Source organism: Protomyctophum parallelum (genome assembly GCF_964188405.1).
Source record: "Protomyctophum parallelum genome assembly, chromosome: 5".
In the NCBI taxonomy this organism is placed as follows: Eukaryota; Metazoa; Chordata; class Actinopteri; order Myctophiformes; family Myctophidae; genus Protomyctophum; species Protomyctophum parallelum.
The window spans coordinates 36,671,834-36,693,739 of NC_139702.1; the positions used below are offsets into that span (position 1 = coordinate 36,671,834).

General features: G+C 41.1%; 1 protein-coding gene across 1 annotated transcript; it reads left to right on the forward strand.

Annotated features, from left to right (window-relative positions):
- Positions 1 to 10,069: 10,069 nt before the first annotated feature.
- On the forward strand, positions 10,070 to 21,836 carry gtf2e2 (general transcription factor IIE, polypeptide 2, beta). The gene is made up of 8 exons (XM_083766217.1): positions 10,070 to 10,277; positions 11,556 to 11,710; positions 18,779 to 18,864; positions 19,482 to 19,589; positions 19,781 to 19,963; positions 20,147 to 20,240; positions 20,509 to 20,624; positions 21,099 to 21,836. Exons 2-8 carry the CDS (start codon positions 11,557 to 11,559, stop codon positions 21,216 to 21,218), a joined length of 861 nt encoding a protein of 286 aa, XP_083622343.1. The 5' UTR covers positions 10,070 to 10,277; position 11,556; the 3' UTR covers positions 21,219 to 21,836.
- Positions 21,837 to 21,906: the final 70 nt, after the last annotated feature.

Below are 21,906 nucleotides of genomic sequence, written 5' to 3' on the forward strand. Positions count from 1 at the left end.
AGATAAATCCAGTCCATGTCTATTTGAGGGGTACAGCAATTAATCAACATAATCAATTTAATTGATCATGAAATTTAATCGATTATTTACTAAATAGTTTTCCAAAAATAGCCGATATATACAAGCAAACAATGCTCCGTGAGGCGATGCTATTGTACAATGATGTACTGTATATAAAATAGGACTTAAATGGTTAATTAGACAAATCAAAATTTAGTGTGTGGATTCGTTGATAAAAAGATACATTGTGCTTCAAGATTATTGGATTAATCGAGAAAAAATAAGTAATAGATAGAAGATAGAAGAGTAATCACTGAGAAGATAATCAACAGTTGCAGTCCTATACTCCAGTTTCTGATGTGTGACATGTATTGCTGTAACTAGCCCTAGTGAGATCCAGCCCAGCCTCGTTGTCATATTCACTGGGACTCCAAAGTGATAATGGTGGACAGATGCTAAAGTCGGGCCATCTGAAGCAGAATAATTTATGTTCATCATTAAGCCTCCTCTGATGTCTAAAAAAGTCTCCAATCCCGACTCACTCTTTGGCTGCAATGACTAAACAGTGTAAATTCATTCATTATGGATTGAGCTCCAAATTAGGCTAGCACATATTTAATCATTAATGCAGGCTCTTTTCTTTGACCGGCCTGCTGAATCTTTAATTTGAGTTTTGGAAATGCTAATTTGTTCTGTGATCTGCATGGACATCTGACAGTCGGATGGACTTGAATGAGGGTTGTTTTGCGGCACTGTTGTTGTTTTTACAACAACAGTGCGTTATCTGAGGTGGTTTCTAATGTACATGATCTGCTGTTATCCACTGAGCACAGCCCACACAACCAAAGACGAACACCCCGTACACACTACGCACGCACGCAAGCAACAGATCTACAAGCTCAGCCTATCGCATCCCTGACCCGCTGTGCATGAGCTTGTAGATAACAACAACATATGAGTCTGTTAACAAGCACAGATGGAGGATCAAGAGTAAGATATACACACAAGTCAATATCGTGTCTCTAGACCTAGATGTTTATACAAAAGCATGCACAATCTAATATTCCTGCAAAACACCTAATTATTACACTTGGTTCAAGGTGTATATTTGTTGTAAATATTTACGTGATTAATTCTGATCATGTATTTAATTTATTTTGTTGTGACTATGAAATTGTGCAAATTGTGTCAGTCACGCCCCATATATGGTCATGCCTCGTGACATCACGTGATGTCATCAATATTAAGCCCATATATGGAGATCCCTGAAGTCATCAGTATTGGCCAGCGACTCTACATCTCACCTCAAACCTCAAACGCTTAGATCTCCATATATGGAACTGACCTGTTCTGACATTCTACTGTATACTGTATGTTGATCCTCTTCGATGTCTCCCTTTTGACTGATACCTGTCCATTTAAACTCTAGACGGGCCTGCCCCACATTTATTAGTGCAGCCGCGCCCGGCAGCTGGCGAAAACTAGAGTTCTCAAAATTTCTCCCCGAAAATTAAGGCCCTTCCTGGCCCTCATCAAACCCTGTACACTCAAGACACTACCCCTGCTGCCACCCTTAGATCTCCATATATGAAGCTGACCGGTTCTGACATTCCATATGTTGATCTGAAGTCATCAAACCCTGTACACTCAAGACACACTCCATATATGGCCAGTACAGAATTAATTCCATATGTTGATCTGATCCCCATTCCAAAGCGCCAGCGCTCGCCCAGCAGTCTGCTGTCGCCCAGGCGGATGCGTGCACGCTTCTCACCATCAGGCGTCTTACTGGTATACTGTATAATACTTTTTCAATAAATCAATGATAAGTTCATGCAGGAATTAACCTTTTCAATTGGAATTCGATCACCAAGGTATTTCATTCTCTGCACAACAAAAAGGAGACTGCAGGTATATCCATGTTGCCTTGTGCCTGTCAAGGGCTTTTTGTGGTCATATGCACATACAATCCAGCTGGCAGCACACGTTGGTCAACCACAAGCGGAAGCGGGACCATCACTTGAGAAAGAGATATTGTCATTCCTGGCTCCTATCCACATTGAGAGGCTGAGGGACTTGGCTGGTTACATTCTCATCTGATCCCATGCTTGCAGCTCCTCAAGTCTTTTTAAGAGTCTGGCAGTGAATGCTGCTGTCTTAAGGAGGGTGATTACATCATCCCCGTAGGGGTCACTGACCTTATTGGGATATGACTCTGCAGACCATGGGGTCGATTAAGGACTTCTATGTTACTTACTTCTATATTACTAATCTAATTACAGTATTATGATCTGGGGGCGTGTAGTATGTCATATTGCAATTTTGGGCATGTTAAGAAGCGCTTTTGACACCCCGCGGAGTGCGCAAAACGGCCTTGAATTAGTCATGGGTGTGTTTAAGGCGTGTTTGAGACGTACCCAATCAACATGTCCGTACTATTCTCTTTACCAGTCAGCTGATGTCACATACGGAATGCGCACTTTGGGGGTCGTGGTATGACATTTCTTCAGGCTGGCACCATAGAAGACATGACATGCCTTTGTCACATTTGGGTTAATTATTCCTATTGCACTGCATGCTGTCACCTTTATGCCTCAAAAGAACAGACCCACCTTTCAGATCGGAATGGAATTGCGAGTAGATAGCAGCATATTGGCAAATTGCCAATCCATGCGTAATTAATTAATTCGATAACGATAGAACCATGTACCATACAGCGAATGAAAGCAAGATTCCTAAGGAATATGGAGATTTTTACATTTAATAAAACGGTTGAGAAATGAGAGAACCATGAGTGTTTATAGGCTAATATCAACGTTTTTTTATGAAAGACCAAACGGGCTGTGAACTTGAAGAGCTCAATCACCATCCCGACACGGAAGAAATATAGCCTAGTGCATGCATGTATATGCACTGTTGCACTTGCAGTAGCCTACACACGCTCTTTATTTGTTTCTATTGAAAAACACCAGTAAAATAACGTTTATTATATTTTATTTCATTCAAGTCAAGGAATGAGTTGAATGCGTGCTGTAATGCTGTGGCCCCGATGGTATGGTCTTCGCTGAGTTCGCTCGTAGCATTTTATTGAAGAAGACTTGAATCGGGTGTGATACAGCATATGAAAGCACATTTCCCACGGATTATGGAGATGTTTTTATTTATTTTTAAGGTTGAGAAATGAAAGAATTATGGCCGTTTCTAATCTCAACATTTTTTTTAAATAGACGCAAAACGGCCATGTCTCATAGAAACAAGTAAATGGGTCTATAAAAATAAGCGCATATAACAGGGGTCTGTAACCTATTTTAAATGAAGTGCCATGTTTTTATTTTCTAAATAGTGAGTCTGCCATATCCAGATTAATTTGAATGACACCACATTAAAATAAAAAAACATATTTTGATTGTCCACAAATATAAATTTCTTCCTTCTTTTTAAATATGTTCTTGCACATTGTTATAATGATCATTATATATCCCCCTGCAGTCAGAGTTCATAGTTTTAATGAATGAATGTGATGCATTGTGAGCTGGTATAGATCTGCTATTTTCAAAAGTAATCTTTTTATTTAATTTTTGGATTAGCTGTCCTTAGTTGGGCAAATGCATTCATCTGGGGATCCTTGACATGGGAATGTGCTTGTTTTGCACTGGTTTAAACAACATTAGGAGAAAAGCCCAAATAACCACTTTAGAAACAAGAAAAGCAATCACACAGAAAGCAACTTTACAGAAAAATAAGCCGCTTATAATAAACAGACATGGCAACACTCTACCAGCTTCCCAGAGCCGCTCAAGTGTCAAATCAAACAGTGCTTTTTGCGTTTATGAGGTGGTCAGACCCACGTCTAATCGTTATGCGCTGAGTGTCTTTAGGTCAAGGGGCTTAATAGCAAATTGCGCAAAGCGAGAATAATTAACATATGGACACTCCCACAATGCTAAAATATTCAGGGACGCGGTATGCCAAATGTGTGTGCGTTCAACACGGGCCGAGTGCGTTCAACACGGGCCGATATGCCTTTCATAATATGAATGTGCGCAGAGCGAGGCCAATTTATGTATTTCCATTGGTAAACCGCACCTTCAAAATCGACCTGCATCTGTCTTCCACCAATTAGGATGATCTCAAATATTGCTGTGAAAAGGATAGGAGAGACATTGCTATCCCCTTCTCCAGCTGATGTCAACCAGTTGGTCCTCCACTACTGCTGGTCCCGCCGAAAATACGCCCACAATTGAGCGACACCAGACTCAAACTGCCTGGAGCAATATGCATTGCAAAGGCTGGCTACGCGAGGCTAGAGCGCTCCACCCTGCTAGGGAAACCTGGGATGTGTGCATGGCTGCATGCCTTCTGACAACTTGTGTTAATGTAGTTGTTTACATAAAGGGTGCGAGAACAACTCCAACTTGTTTCAATATTACATGAGCTTTCTTACCAGGTGCATGGTCTAGGAGGGTTCTTGTAATGTTACTCTCCTAGACCACATGCAGCCGGTAAGAAAGCTCAGTATAATATTGAAACGAGTTGGAGTCTTCTCTATAAGAGAATACCATGCACCTTTAAGGCCCATTATACTGCAGAGCAGATAGAACACTTACACGTTTCAGCGTCAATCCCGGTATATACACTACAGTATAAAATTGGTTGCATTATACACACGTTGTACCACTCCAGTCTTAGACCTTTGTTAGTACTTTGTCAAGTGTCAACATGCATGAATCGTGAATGCTATATTAGGTCTTATAGCATGTTTTGAAGAGGAAGTGATGTGATTCACTTTGAAATTAAAGGAATGTAAAAAATGTTGTCTATTTATTGTAGCCTATTTAGATCTATTACAAAATCTCTGCGTCTACATTATTTCCGTTGTGCTCAACAAACTAATTCATAGTGTTTTGGATTAATGTTTATTTTCACCATGATCATCATCATCAGTGATATATAGCCTTATGATGTGGCTGTGCTCACACGGGCAGATTCAAAGATACAGTCTAGATACATTCATTGTCAATGGAAACCAGCGACATGAAGATGCAAAGATGCATCCAACGTTTGTAGCTGCTGCAAAAGCTACAACAGCTACGTACACATACACTGGTGTAGCTTAATTTGCATCTGTATCTTTTGCATCTGCCGTATGAACGCAGCTGTTGGAACCTTTGTCTCTCATTTATCACTATGAATCTGAACAAACAAACAAAAAACATCTGATCCCGTCATATTCTTGGCTAAAGTAACATACCGTAGTTCCCATAGTTGTCTCTGTTTTTTAATGCAAAAATGAACTGCCATTTCTATTGGCCTAAACTCAACTTCTAAGAATAGAGAACAGAGTCAGCACACTGGATCCAGCTCGAGGTATTTTTCATTTAGATTACCAGCAGCAGGGTAATGTTTTGAGCACGATAGCTCCTCCAAATGTCACCTTGCTGGAGGTAATAATAATAATACTAAAAATGTAATCTAAAAACGCACGCACACACACACACACACACACACACACACACACACACACACACACACACACACACACACACACACACACACACACACACACACACACACACACACACACACACACACACACACACACACACACACACACACACACAAACACAAACATTTGAACTTGCCAGGTTCATTGTTTACTTGCTTGCTAAACTCATCTTCTTCTTAGTGACTCCAACAGTGTTCTTTTCCCCTCAGGGTTTTGAAGGATCCCCAAAGGCCCAAGTAGGAGCGCTGCTATATTTAGCTTCTACTAGCAGTACTCCCTCTGCTGGTCTGCTTTGAGCCTCACAGGGGGTGGAAAAAACATTGTTTAGGACGGTGATCAGATTGTGCTTTTGAGCAAGCAGCCGTGGTGTAAAGAAATTATACTTATACTTAAGTATAATTTTCAAGTATTCGTACTTTACCTGTGTATTTACAATACTTTTACTTCCACTATAAATCTCAGATCTAAATATTGTACTTTTACTCCACTACAATTATTTAAACACTAGTTACTAGTTACTTTATAGATTTTGATTATTATTACGAAGTATACATTAACCACTTCAGCCCCAAATAAATTTCAGCCATTTGAAAATAGCCAATCTACATTGCGATGTGATGGGACGCATTGTGAGTTTGTAATCCAGCTTGTAATAATCAAAGGATTATGGGAGTGACATAATATAATTTTGGTACTTTAAGTATACATTTTGATACCAATACTTTTGTACTTTTACTGTAGTACATTTTAAATTCTGGACTTTTACTTGTTAATGGAGTAGTACTATATACTGCAGTATTGATACTGTAGTTATTTTTCCACCACTGCTTTTGAGGTCATGATCAAAGATATTTTCTCAGAATTTATCTCACCTTTGGATTGTTCATCTGAAATGACATTATCATCTTATAAGACGTGAAAGCAGTTGGGTGTTTCAATGGCTGTTGCTAAACATATCTGATTTCCATTTACAAAAGTTGAACTGAAAATCTGTTATTTTCAGAGGGACAAAGCCCTTTGATAAAGTATAAATTAGAATTAAAGATGAAGTGAAGGCAGTGATGAGGAGATCCACCACAGTCAGCCGTGGCAAGCACTTCAAAGACATCAATAGAGAATGAATGAATGAATGAATGAATGAATGCATGAGAATGGGTGAATGCATGCAGTCTGCATGGTAAAGGAAATCGTGGTTTGCCTCACAGACAGAATTTAATGCTTCAAAACAAATGAAATTATCATTCCTTAATTGCGCTAACATTTGTGGACAATGAACTTGAGAGAGTGCTGGCTGAATATTAAGCAGTCTCCTAGCGTGATGCATGAAGAAAGTCAATCTGATTACAATAAACAACGGGATATCAAGTACTGAGGAGTGAGGACATTGTTTGTATAGGCTCTCTGAAGAACGATAAAGTTCTTGAATGTTGGCTCATTGGCTCCTAAAAATACATAAAATATTGATATTGATAGGACTATACCACTATAACCACCTATATTGATGAGATTTGTGAAACATATTGGTTGTCCAGAAACCATGTGTTTCTGGACAACCAATGTCCAATGGGGTGGACATTCCAACCGCCAGTGGGTCAGATCAACATACGAAAAGTGTACAGGGTTTGAAGAGCCTTAATTTTAAGGCCTGTTGAGAAATCTAGTTTTCGTTTGAATGGACAGGTATCAGTCAAAAGGGAGACATCGAAGAGGAAGTAGTAGATAGATGGATGGGGAAGGATCAACATATCAGAACAGGTTCTGACATAGCCTATATCCATATATACTATGACATCAGATAGCCTATAACAGTTTGTAAACACTGCAGTTACTTTTTCAGCCAGCAGGTGTCATGGAAACATGGGACCAAAACTTGATCACGGTTACGTGACACGATTTCTTTTTGTAGTCAATCAAATGTATTAACATCAACGTGCTTATTTCAAAGAGTTATTATATCTTGCTTTATTTATTTTTTAGATGATGGGGAAGGGACATATTCTGGGGACATATTCTGCCATGCCATTTCTTATTCATTTTCAGTATTCCCATCAGCACCCTCTTTTTGCAACAAGCTCTGACTTCTACCGGACGTCTTATCAACGTTGTTTCAACGTCTTTTCGCAAGCAGCTGTGTTCTGACTGGGGCGTTGTATGGACGTTGTATGGACGTCATTTGGACCTCCGCTCACTCCGCTGGTGCTTTTGTGGAAATAAGAGATTTCCTCATGGGAGAATTAATAATTAACTATAATAAGTAAGGTCTAAGATATAAGCGATAATATCTGGCTAGGTGACAGGGAGTTTAACCACTGAGACGAAGCCCGCTTATACATAATCGGGGTTTTATTCTTCTTGTATTGTTTTAATTAAGTTTTTAATTATTTTTTGCCAAATATAGATGTTCTGTTAAATGTGTATTGTGCGTAGAGCCCTGTTTTCAAAAGTAACTTTAAAAAGAATCTGAGTAGCCTACTCTCGTTCTTTGTGATAAATCCAAGAATCCTGCCCTGACCAGCAGTAGCAGACGTCAATCAAGGCTCACAGGCTCAGCCAATCAGCCCAAATCAGACACAGGTGAGACGCAAATGCAGCTTCTTGACTTGGTCGTCGTGGTTGTTTGTTGCTTGGTGCAAGTTGGTGGTGACACTGCACAATGTATACTAGACGAAAAGGGGGTTTGTTGTTGGCATTGTTGGTGGCGAGGAGGAGGAGGAGGAGGAGGAGGAGAATGATGAAGGAGCAGGCCGAGAAGAAGAAAAGAGCGGTTGAACTTGAAGTGGCGAGGAGGACGAGAAAGAGAATGATGGAGGAGGCTGAGAAGAAGAAAAGAGCGGTTGCAATTGAAGTGGCCATGGAGCTGGATCGATTTCGATTATTGCATATTGAGGGCTATATCCGTAGTTGCTTCATGGATAGAAGAAAAAAAGCTTTGGTGTTGGCGTGGTTGGTAGTGAGGAGGAGAGGATGACGAGAATGATGGAGATGAAGAAGAAGGAGGAGGATGAGGAGAATGATAGAGATGAAGGAGAAGGAAGAGAAGAGACTGGTTGAAGTGACCAGGGCTGGAGTAGGATGTGGGTAGCCTACATCTTATCGATACAGGTCCAGACAGTGACCAGTGGAGGATACTATACCTATAACCTTGTGGGCACCTAAACCAACCTTGCGGACACCTACACCTTGTGGACACCTGCACCTTGTGGACACCTGCACCTTGACCTTGTGGACATCTGCACCTTGTGGACACCTGCACCTTGTGGACACCTGCACCTTGTGGACATCTAAACCTGCACCTTGTGGAGATCTAAACCTGCACCTTGTGGAGATCTAAACCTGCACCTTGTGGACATCTGCACCTTGTGGACACCTGCACCTTGTGGACAACTAAACCTGCACCTTGTGGACACCTTGTGGACACCTGCACCTTGTGGACATCTGCACCTGCACCTTGTGGACACCTTGTGGACACCTGCACCTTGTGGACATCTGCACCTGCACCTTGTGGACACCTACACCTTGTGGACACCTTGTGGACACCTGCACCTTGTGGACATCTAAACCTGCACCTTGTGGACACCTTGTGGACACCTGCACCTTGTGGACATCTGCACCTGCACCTTGTGGACACCTACACCTTGTGGACACCTTGTGGACACCTGCACCTTGTGGACATCTAAACCTGCACCTTGTGGACACCTGCACCTTGTGGACACCTTGTGGACACCTGCACCTTGTGGACATCTGCACCTGCACCTTGTGGACACCTACACCTTGTGGACACCTACACTTTAAATTGTCTGTTTTCTCCAAAAAATGTAAAAATAAAAATAAAGTATAAATGTATGCTTTGGATTGTGTGTGTCTCAATGGTGTTGTTTTACTTGTTTACACATACCCTTAGGCAAATTATTCCATTGGATCAACAACACAGATTTGCAGTTAACAACAAAAATGTGCAGTGATAGCAAAGTGTGATCTCATCAAATTTAAAATCTCTAGCTAATTTTCAAGACTTATTGTATTAGCCTGGGGCCTTTTGTCCTTATTGATGACGACCTTGTGTAACAATCTTTAAGAGAGACATCCATAATTCCATATAGGCCTATTTCACAGTATTTTCCTTTCGGAACTCTGTGCACCTGCCCAGAACAATATACTAACAAAGGATATAGGATAGGTGGGCACTAGTAGATATATTGAAAAATGCTAATGTAAAGTAATCCTATATGTATGATGTGAATATGCACTGACGCGGTAGAGAACGCCGATTTATAGGCAGCAAACAAGTATCAGGGAAGTATTAGGCTACTATAGCCTACCTACATAATAGAGCCCACTGGCACTGGCAGTTTAGCTATACATAACGTTTGCTACATTTTATTTAGATTAAGCATGTGGAATTTGTGGATTTAACTGCATAATAACTGAGATACCGGTAAATGGTGAGTTTTAAAATGCCGTTTTCAGGATGTACAGTAGGTGGCGCACCATTGCTTTGTTTGAATCAGTTTGGTTTTGTTTGAGGGAAAACCTGTCTATGTCCGAGAAGTCGAACAAGGAACGGAAGTGCATGTTGGGAGCTACAGTAATACAATAATGTAGTTTAGTGATAAAATAATCCAGTTTTTGAAGAATGCTGGGAGGGAAACCACTGCGGTAGCATTTAGGTTTAGAAACATCACTCTCTTTGGCTAACGACGTGTGAAATTATTTCTTAAATTTGTGTCCAACATACCAGTTTGTCTGAAAACAGGAGCAGTTTCAGAGAAAGGTAAGGTTAGCATTTAGCTTAGCAGAACTAAGCAAACCATCTAACTAACGTTTCGGATGTTGATGTTTTGAACTTGGTTATTTAATCAGTACAGTAGGTGCGGTCGGTTTAGTAGACGGATATCAATATTTGTTCTTGTTAATGTAAGAGGTTTTAGATTCATATAAAACCTCTTACATTAATATAATGCCAAATAGTTACATGACTTGCTAGCCCTCCAAGCAGAACCCAATGGTACTGAAGTTTCTGACATTTTTGACGACACAGACCATGGGGTCCTGTTCCAGCAGTATCCTGCCACCTGGTACGCGGACATAATAAAACATAAACACCGTGTTTACGGCTTGTCTGCGCTCTTTGACGACTTTTTTTTCCGTGTGAGGGCTTCTGAATCTGTGAACTATAAGTACCTATACATGCTGCTGCGAATATCTCCTGTGGCGCGGAAGCCGTTAAGTATTTGTAATCTTTGTTTGACCGATTTGGTTGCTATGATTCTTCTCTTCCTTCCTTGTTTATTGACACCTCATTGTACCGCCTATCTGGCTAGCTAGTGGCGCTATAGCTATGACAGAGCAGATCAGAGGCAGGGACGTAGCCGCACAAGCCAACCGCACACCGGGAGGCGGTACAATAAACGGTAAACAAACAAGAAGAAATAAAGCGACCAAATCGGTCAAACAAAGATTAAAAATACTTAACGGCTTCCGCACCACAGGAGATATTCGCAGCGGTTTGTATAGGTACTTATAGTTCACGATTTCAGAAGCCCTCAAAGGAAAACAGGCCGTCAAACGGCGCAGATACGATGTTAGTGAGCATATTTATGTCCGCGTTCCAAAATTCCCATACGAAAATATAAATATGAACAGTGACCCTACACAAAGCGAAAAAAAAGCTTTATGGAGAGAAAAGCTTTATGGAGGGTTCCGAGAGGGGCTAATGACTTGCTTAGTTTAGTTTAATTGGTTACACACATGCATAGACTATTTATGTTATGTAACTAGCAAATGTCTGCTATATTGATTGCGTTTGCCCTTCTTTTAGCCCTGGTCCAGTGCTTACAGCGAGTCACACTGGACCAGGGCTACCCCTCTTTAACCTTTTTAAATAGCTTAGTAATTGAAGTAGATTACGTGGCTTATAACCCCGAGCTCATATCACAGTCTATAGAACAGTGAAGCACCGTATGCTTTGAACAGGTGTATGTAACAACAGGATATTGCACACATAAGGCTGTATAATAATAATAATGGCTGGTTGTTCTGTCATTGTCAGGATGGATCCTGCACTACTGAGGGAGAGAGAGCTCTTCAAGAAGAGGGCTCTGTCCACTCCAGCTGTAGAGAAGAGACCTACTGGCTCTGACTCACACAAGAAGAAGAAGGCCAAAGCTGACAAGGAAGGGTCCTCTGGGTCCAAACACAATGCTGGTAAGTTGGAGCTGCAGCTGGAACTGTCATGGTGAATGACTTACCTACAGTGTTGTCAACTCTAGGGCTGCCACGATTATACTTACTGAGTGACCATAAAAATGGAAAAAGCGGCACTCCAACATGCAAGACTGGCTCAGTTTTGGCACTCAGCATTTCTCAGAGTAGTTTTAAAAGTGATCCCGACCCACTGTTTGGTTAACACCAGAGCTATCTAATAGAAGAGTTGCGATATTGAGGGGGCAGAAAACTGCCCGGTCACGTGGTTCATGTACTCGCGCGAGCCCATAGACTCCAATGCATTCCTTAAACTTCCAGTTATCCCCATGCTCAATAGAAGTCTATGTAGTTGTAGGAGAGCCGCCGTTGGACTGGCCCCATGAAGTGAACAGAGTTTGCGTAACTCTGTCTTACTCTATGGTTCTGGGAAACACTAATGTAAGGGATAGTGCATCCATTATGAGAAGAGAGAATAAACACGGATAGGGTGAACGCAGGACACGAAGTGGACCCACATCACCACAATCAGTAATTTGATACATTTTGATATAATCAAGGCTTCATGGGGTGTGTCAGCTAATTGATTGAAAATAAGACATTTTTTGGGTGAACTTCTCCTTTTAATTTACCAATCAGTATCAAATCAAATACATACAAATTATGTAGTTTTGGTTACTTTGGACACAAATAACATTACAGCCAAGAGCCAACATCTTTGACTTAATTACCCAAGAGTCTGCACGCTTTGCCTGGCAGTTCTGCCTTGGTGCCTTGGCAAATGCCAGGATGAAACTCATCGTCTCCCCTGTACCAGAGTAATATAGTAAGAGAGTGGCCACACTAGCATTGACTCCCATTGTAACAATGAAATGCGGAAGTGCTCATTCTATCTCAATATTATAGTTCCAGCCATAGGAGCATATGTTTGGAGCTATAGCCCATAGGCACCCGCTTTGCGGCAAGATCAAAGCGTGTCACTACTCTCCTACTCTACACTCTGCCCTGTACATAGTAATACAGTCAAGCCCCTTGCAGGGACCGACTTCCCTGAGTCTATTATGGAAGGATGATTGTCATTCATGATTCCTTAAACATGTAACTTTATAATTTGGTGGGACAAAATTTGCTATATAGTTGTTATAACATCACATAGTGCGGCTTTAAGAATATAAATGTGTCTGTTTATGTTAATGACCATTATTGATTCGATAAGGGAGATTGAAATGTTGCAGTTGTCTCAACTCTTTACATAGAGCAAAGGACCGACAGAGATCCCACCCACTGGTCTAGAGCAAGCAATGTTTTCGACAATTTTGTGATAATTTACATAATTGTTTAAATCACAATACTTGCATTGTATGTTATGTATGAGCTCAATATATTTTAGTATCTAAGCAATAACTGCAATTATGTCAAATTTATGGTAAATTCTGTGAAGTTCATAACACAGTTTACTAATGTATTTTTGGCCAAATACATTACTGCCCCATTCTTTGTAGAGTAGATGCCAGGACCCTAAATTAGCCTGGCATGCATGGCCAGATTAATATCACTGCATAGATATTAGTCTGGAACTTTGGTGTGGAAGATTTCCAAGGGGCGGTTACAAACAGATTCCAACATCACAGCAAAAAAAGTGTCACTTTGAATAATATGCTCTGAGCAATGCCAGACCACCAAACACCCCAGGGATTTCTCTTTTTCTGTAGCAGATTTGTCTGGTTTCCAGGCTACTTCAAAACACCAAACATTTTTAGTATGCACCACCATTTCTAAAATATTCAGAGAAATCTTGCAGGAAGTTGATGTGAATGTTGTGTTGAACCATGTTGAAAATCTAAAGATTTACCCAGCATTTTTTTTAAATAACTATTTACTACTACTACTTTGTCACTGACTGGACACATTTCCCTAGCATAGATCAGCCTTGGTCTATATATGAGACTAATTACTTAAGATGATTTGTCATCACCGCATTCATTGTATATTTTAGGACCTTTTTTATAATTTCTTTATTCAAGGAGAAGTACAGTATTATACAGGTTTCATTGGCACTCCTATTAAAATAATAAATACAAAATAAAGTTTGCACATCAAACACAATGAGCAACTTTTCCCATCTTAGGATTTCAACAGAAGAAAGCCAGATAATCACTTTTTAAATCACCATTTATTAGGAAATTTGTGTTTTAAGGCATATAAACCAGCGTGGCTTGTTGCATCGCTGTGTGGTGCCACATATCGCCATGTCATATGGTAATTTTACAGTGTGAAATATGTTAAAGAAAACATTAAACAACATTGTGGAATACACACAGTCAAAAGATTACCTGACCTAAACTCAGAATGATTGCCTGCCACGGCTTGACAAGCTAGTAGACAATGTTGACAAACCTAAATTATGCCGACTGCTTTGCAGAAAAGAATCACCGTCCCTCCCAATACGAACTGATTGCATTGGTTTATGGCTGTTGTTTTTTGTGACATTTTGTTTCCACAACTGTTATAGCTCACTAAGCCCAGCATTCATTGCATTTGGAGATCTCTTGAACTTGGACATATTTTTATTTTTTATCTTGGACATATTTTTGCTTCAAGCAGGCCACAATCTGGGGCTACACTCAAATATATAATAGCAATTTTGATCTGGCCAAATAACATTTGCCTTAGAGACATGATTACCTATTTGACATTATGACAACCTTTGGCCATGCTACTTGTATAGAAAGCTCTGAAATTGACAAATCCAGTGTTGTGTACTAGCCTACTAGGTGGAATAAACATCACGCAACATGATCCAGCATCTTTGGAAGCCATAGTGTATGCATCCTATTCCTAACTTTGTCTTAGTGGTCACTGCATAATGCACAGATCCTGTCTACTCTACAACCCGCCTTCTGTATCCGGTAATTTGCAAACACATAATGTATCCTAAAGTACCGCCATGCTTGCTTTATTAAATCAGATCAATAGAGCAACCTTGTGTTTTGCTCTGGTGGTAAGGTTGCATTACATAAGGCATTCATTTCTGAGCATTCTCCTTGTGTCCTGAAGTGACGGTGAATAGAGGCATGAACTTCTAAATGTAATGAGAGGCCAGCTACGGTAAACTTTAACACAAATCATTGAGCAAAACAAAGAAGGGTTGTCCCGTCTCTCCTCTTGACTTCTTTTCTTCTCTACATGACCCTGTCACCCTGCCATGTCCCTAACCCTCATATCAGCGCACCTGGCTTCTCTTCCTGTAAACTGTGACTGAACATATCACTACTGGGTGGTTTCTAAAACAAAATGTTCAGTTATTTTGGTGCCACGGTCAAAGTCATAGTATTTGCACCAGTTATATCCCCCCCACCCCTCCATTCTCCTCATATATTCATCCTACACCACCTCCGTTTCGGACTGTGATGGACGGAGGCTGCTCATGAGCTTGCTGAAGCCTCCGGGGCCCTCCTCCTGAAGCTGGCGATGAGTCTTTCCTTTGACACAGCACCAACAGTCCAACAGTTCATATAGCACAGCCAGGGCAGCCAGGGACAGCACAGTGAGGATGAAGAGCAGTAGGATGACAAAGCAGGCTATGTTCCATCCGTCATGGAAAGGGTAGACCTCCTGTACCTGCAGGGAGACCCGGGAGAGAGGGTCCACCTCTGGATGCCAGGGCACAGCACTTGAGAGCAGGGTGGTACTGACATTGGCCATGATTTCTGCCTAGAGATTAGAGAGAGAAAGAGAAGGACAATGTCAGTATGTGCAGATGTGGTATTTGGTTCTATGGGGGAAGCACTAGGTAAAAGCATGAAGGATGCCTAAGGCATGATTCATACTCCTATTTTAGAGCCGAATAAAAGTCGGTTCGGCTCTGTAGAACCTACAATGTAACATTCGGGGGTACCGTCCTAAAGTCGGCTCTTTGGCGCTACTGAAAAATTCTGGCGAGCCGAAATCATTTCGGCACTACAGCGGTAAAATAGGATTATGAATCGGCCCTAAGTCTTGTGGTGCTAGGTTGCCATATTGTCATTGCATCCAAGTCAATATTGTGTAGGCCAGTCATACAGTGAGATGGTTTAGGGCTTTAGGCATTGCTACAAGAAAACAATGACAAACTGCACCTCCTCTAGTAATGGGGCCATCTGTTGGATACCAAAATGGCCATGTTGCAACAGTCATTTGACGCGCAGCAACATTTTGGCCACAAGATCTTCATTATGGTTTAAATCAGACTATGTGGCTGATGGGATTAACACAGATTATCACACTTGTTACTTAGTTTTCGCACTACAGCCTACTCTTACCACTTCACCTCCCTGAGGCAGCAGCGTGGCTCTCTAGTCTCCACTAACACATGGACACATGCTGTACATGCAACACAAACATCTCTGTACCACACTGACACGCACATGCACACACTGTGGTGGTGACCCATTTTGCTTGAGTGAACTGAAGAGATGGGATGGGGAACATGGAAGCATGTATAAGAAAGTGGCTTTTAAATGCCTCCGCAGACCAGTCTAAAATGTTTTCTCCATCATGCAAAAGAGTTGTTTTATGCACAGCGGACCGTTGTTGTCATTTGGTAGTGAGCACTGCTGTGACACAATGTTGATTGCATGTTTGTCAGTTCACATGTCGAGATAAGTGAGCACTCCATCCTGTAATGCTAAAGTGGGTCATTGGCGTCATCAGGTAGTGTGTCAGTAATGTGATCTTATAGAGGTGTTGTGTGTGTGTGTGTGTGTGTGTGTGTGTGTGTGTGCTGCTGGCTGGCTTCAGTCTTCTCAGAGCATCCACCCATCTCAAACCAAACCCATCGTTTCAACTTCAGCTCTACCCATCGTCACCATGACGACCACCTCTTTGACATCCACCTTGTATGTTGTTTTGTCTGGCCTTAGTTGCCCCCCCTGCTCTTCTCAATGGATACACGCCGATTGCCCCTGGCCTCCTATGACATCTGTTATCCCATCCCAAAATGAAGCCTCACCCCAATTTAACCATCTAAAAGGTGTTGTAGGACCACAAACTGCTTTTGTTTGTGCACAGATGCTCACCCCTTTACCCCCTCCCCCCCCCCCACACACACACACCCTATGTCTCTAGCTGGCTCCTCACAGCTGTCGGTCCTGCATTGATTTCTTGTTGAGACTCAGAGCTGCAGCTTGGAAGTGGTCAGAGAGGCATCTCATCTCTTTACCAACAGAAACACATAATGGATGTTTGTCATTCAAGGACAGTGCAGACAGCCAGGTCCATGTTAAGTTAACCATAATTATCATTATATAATTTTCCATTACCAGCTTTGATCTCTCCTGGATATAACCTAGGTGTTTGTGAAAATGTACATAATCATTTCCTCTTCAAAGTCAGACTGCAAAAGAATAAAATGCACTAGTATGGACAGAGTTGTGTAATCTACTAGACTACTAATTTTAACACACACACACACACACACACACACACACACCGTACATCGTAGCTCGTAGCCTAAATGTCCTAATATAATCAGTTTATCTTTCGCTCTCACAACCATAATATGCACAACAAATCTGCACACTCACCTATGTGTCGGTGCCAGTTTCCAGATGATGCCAGTGAAGAGATGCTCTCTCCTCTCTCTGCTGCTCCACCTTATTGCTCGCTCACTCTTCCACTCCCGCGATCTCTGCTTTATTCTAATCGTCTTCTTTAGCACGCTCCCCACCTCTCTCTATCTCTCTCTCTATCTCTCACTCTCCCTTTCTCTTTCTGTGTGTGCCACTCCTTGCAGCTCTTCATTTCTCAGCCTACCAGAGAACGGTACATCCATTCCTCTCATTGGCTACACTTGAATTCTTGCCCCCATGCACCATTAGCCAGCCGGCCTGTCACTCAAATCAAACGCCCCGCCCTCCGAGGACCACACGGCAACAGCAGCTCCCGCCTCCCGCCCACCACTGGTGGAAAGTAACTAAGTACATTTGCTCAAGTACTGTACTTGTGTAAAATGTTTAGGTATTTGTACTTAGCTTGAGTATTTCCAATTTCCCGTACTTTTCCTTCTCAGAGGCAAATATTGTACTTTTTACTCCACTACATTTATTTGAAAACTTTAGTTACTAGTTAGTTTACCTTGTAGACTTTGATTATTATAACAAAACATACATTAACCACTTATAACCTATAAACATTTTGGCCATTTGAAAATAGCCGATCTACAAACTCACAATGCGTTGTGATGTGACGCATTGCGATCTTGTAGATCTGCTATTTTGTAAAGTTTTTTATACAAGCTTCCTTGAAATTGGACATGATTCTGCATAATGAGTACTTTCTACTTTGGTACTTTTAAGTACATTTTGATGCCAATACTTTTGTACTTTTGTAAACTTTGAATTCCGGGCTTTTACGGAGTAGTTCTACATTGCAGTATTGATACTTTTACTTAATTAAAACAATTAAATACGTTTTCAACCATTGCCGCCGCCCACACCGTGAATCATTCATGAGTCGGTTGCCAGCGGACAGCTCTGATTGGCTGTCCTCCAGCACAGACCTCAGGCGGAGCAGCATGGTCTCCCCGGGGGGTGGGGGTGGGGGTGCAGCTGGCGAGGCCTCGGGTCCATAAAATCTGTCTTATCACATTACACGGACATGCTGCTTTTGTAGCCTTTTTCTGTTGTTTTTGGTGCATCCACTGATTCCACTGTGAACTGTGCTGACGTGGTGTGTTCAGTCAATGACATGTTTACGTTTCATGCAGAAGTATAAAATATATATCATTAATGCCTTTGCTTTTTTAAGACAAGTTACTTGTCCTCTTTGCCCCGTGCAATGTTTGATTATGAATTATGAAGCCATAAAGGCAATTATACATTTTCATTTTGATTCATATATCAAAGTTCCAATGGTCAATGCCAAAAACACAATTAAATCACAATTATTTGTGCAACAATTTATCGCCAACTTAAATGTGTAATCATGACAGCCATAGTTCTCTCATGGTTGGTGGTTACATCCCCTGTGTAACATTTGGTCCTCAGGACTCTGAGCATTTTAAACAAACACCTCTTTCTCTCTGTTCTCCAGACAATGGCAACTTCAGTCTGAAGGCTCTCACGGGTAGCTCTGGCTACAAGTTTGGTTGCCTGGCCAAGATCGTCAACTACATGAAGGTAAGACACTCGGCAAGTCTCACCAAAACAACCCCACTGATATAAGCGTGGCCGTGGCCAAGTGTGGATGTACAGTATTCTCATTCCTTTACAGATGTATATTCCTGTCAAAATGTTTTAGAATGAGCAAGCACTTGATGATCAAAAATAAAGAATTCATTTAACTTTCATTTAAGAATTCATTTAATCTAAGCTACAAGCTTAGATCTACACGCTTACAACGCACTGCGACGCGAGCTTGTAGATCGTTTTTTTTTTTTTACATGTTTTAAGTGGTTAAAGCCCTCTGCAAGTGTTAGATTTGAAATACAGACTGTCTATCAAAGCCTCAAAAATGGAACATTGTGTTGTGCTCCAAAGCTCCGGTCAGTGAGTCACTTTATTTATTAAATCGCCTGTGTAACAGGTGTTGATTGCATAGGGCCTAAATGACTGTACTCTCTTGCTTTTTATACATTCTGTCTTATAAACTAATACTATTCAATCATCTGTTACTGTCGGGTGGAAACTATTATCAGTATCACACAAGTTGAATCTATAATTTACATTAATTTAGATTTTAAATGAAACTGGTGTTCAATAACTCCATGTATGTTTTCTTTCTATCTCTCAATCAGACGAGGCATCAGAGAGGAGATACACACTTCCTGTCCCTTGAGGAAATGCTGGATGAGACCAAACTGCTGGACATCGGGATGAAGCAGAAACAGTGGCTTATATCCGAGGTGTGTGTGTGTTTGTGTGTGTTTCTTTTTGGATTAACATTCATAAACCACATGAACTGTAGCGTCCCTATTCTGGGCATGTCTATGCCAATTCTGGACAAGAACTTTCTGCGAACATATTAAAACAAGCCAGAACCTTTCTTAGACCATTGAACTTAAAACCTGAACATCTCCTACCCATTTGAACCCAGGCCTTGCTCAACAACCCAAAGATTGATGTGCAGGATGGGAAGTATGCCTTTAAGCCTAAATACAAGCTGAGGGACAAGAAGTCCCTGCTGAGGCTGCTGGACAAACACGACCAGCTGGGCCTGGGAGGGATCCTGCTGGATGACGTGGAGGAGGGTCTTCCCAACTCGGCCAAGGCCATTAAGGTAAAACACACTATTTACTACTTATTTCCTTGTGAAATGTGGGGTTTTCAACTTATTGTAAACCCCAGGGACCACCACACTGACTAAGAATCAACCTGGAGACCACTGTTGTGTTGGGAGAGAATACAAAATCAAGTTTTAATCAGACATAAGACCATGTCAATCCCTTTGTTCCCCCTACAGGCTTTAGCGGATCAGATCATCTTTGTGACCAGACCAGACAAGAAAAAGGTCCTATTTTACAATGACAAACACTGCCAGTTTGTGGTGGATGATGGTGAGTACTGTTGATTATTGTAGTGATTGTCATCTTAATTCTTAGATGGAACTAGATTTTGCTTTATTGATTTATGGGGGTAAATTCAAGAATATTTCTCCATCTGGGGAAGATTATTCATCATCAGAGGTTGGCGTATTCTATTATAGTATACAAATGGTATACATTACTAGCATTTTTAAGCTAGCGGCTTCAAAATGTGTTTCACCTCACACTTTGTCATGATATAATCACCTGGTGTTTTAAATTGAACCGCTTTAATGCCCAGAATTCCAGAAGCTGTGGAGGAGTGTTCCAGTTGATTCCATGGACGAAGAGAAGATTGAGGAGTATCTCAAGAGACAGGGCATCTCCTCCATGCAAGAGACGGGACCAAAGAAAGTGGTCAGTGCCTTTTTGACCCTCCTGTTACTGTACCCTATTGTCATTTAAAAATCCCACCCGTGTGAAGTGAGGGGCGCTCTTGTTGTCATCATCCAAAATGCCAAAATACCTTTTTATGAATTAATTTGTCAACTTACGTTATCTTTTAGCCATGATACAATGTTTTACAAAACTCATCTTTTCATCATGTAAGATGACAACTGAATTTATGATATATAGTTATATACTATATATAAGCCCCGAGCTGAATTAAAACGGTTAGAAAAGCCGATTTGCTTGTCCACATATGACGTAAATTCTCCATTCATTGTCAATGGCAAATGTGACACGAGTTAAGGACAAAGAGCTGTATATATCAAAAATGCACCTGTAATCCCCTTTATGGAAATTTAACATTTGAATTGGAGTTTACAATCACAAACTGAGCTGTTGAATAAGATGATAACTCTGGTTTTGATGATTTACTCTTCGCAGTTACCAGTGCAGAAAAGGAAGAAGCCGGGCGGCCAGAAGAAGAGGCGCTTCAAGATTCACAATGACCATTTGGCTGGAGTGCTGGAGGACTATTCAGAGGGTGTACCTGCAAAGAAATAAGATTCCCCTGCCTCTTATTTTATGGTTTAGACTTCAGAGAGGTTTGATGCAGAAGCGGTTGTCCAGAAATTACATGGATCAACAACAACACAAAGACTGTATGGGTGTCTCTCAGTGATGATCTCGCAGGACATGGAGTCATGGACTGAATAGAAGCTGTACAATTAAATGGTGTCCAGTTGCTATTTGATATTGATAGCAGAGACCAGAGGAATGAGAGACAGTTTGGATTATTGTAAGTCACTGGATGTCTGTGCCAAAACTACAAACCGAAAAGTGGGCGCTGGCATTTACTTCTTAAGCAAAATGCAAAGCTGTACATATTTTTTTAAAGCTTTACTGAGTATAACACTTACGTACATTTACGGTAAAATGCTAAATATTCCATACGTTTATCATTATTTGGATTTAAACAATAAATATTGAGCAAATTTCTATATTGTTTCATCAGAACGGCCTTAGAAACAGGCTTTTGGTATGTCATCAGAGCTGATGTATGTTGTGTGGTATACACTACACAGTATAATCATGCCACAATTGTTTCCATGCAGTACAGAACCATTTGGTGTTTTTCTTTTAACTTTGTGACTATGGTAATAAACTCACATCATGTATAGACTGAGATCAGGTGTGTTGGATCTGTTGCACACCTGGCTACTATCACTCATTCATGCGTTTGCACGACCAA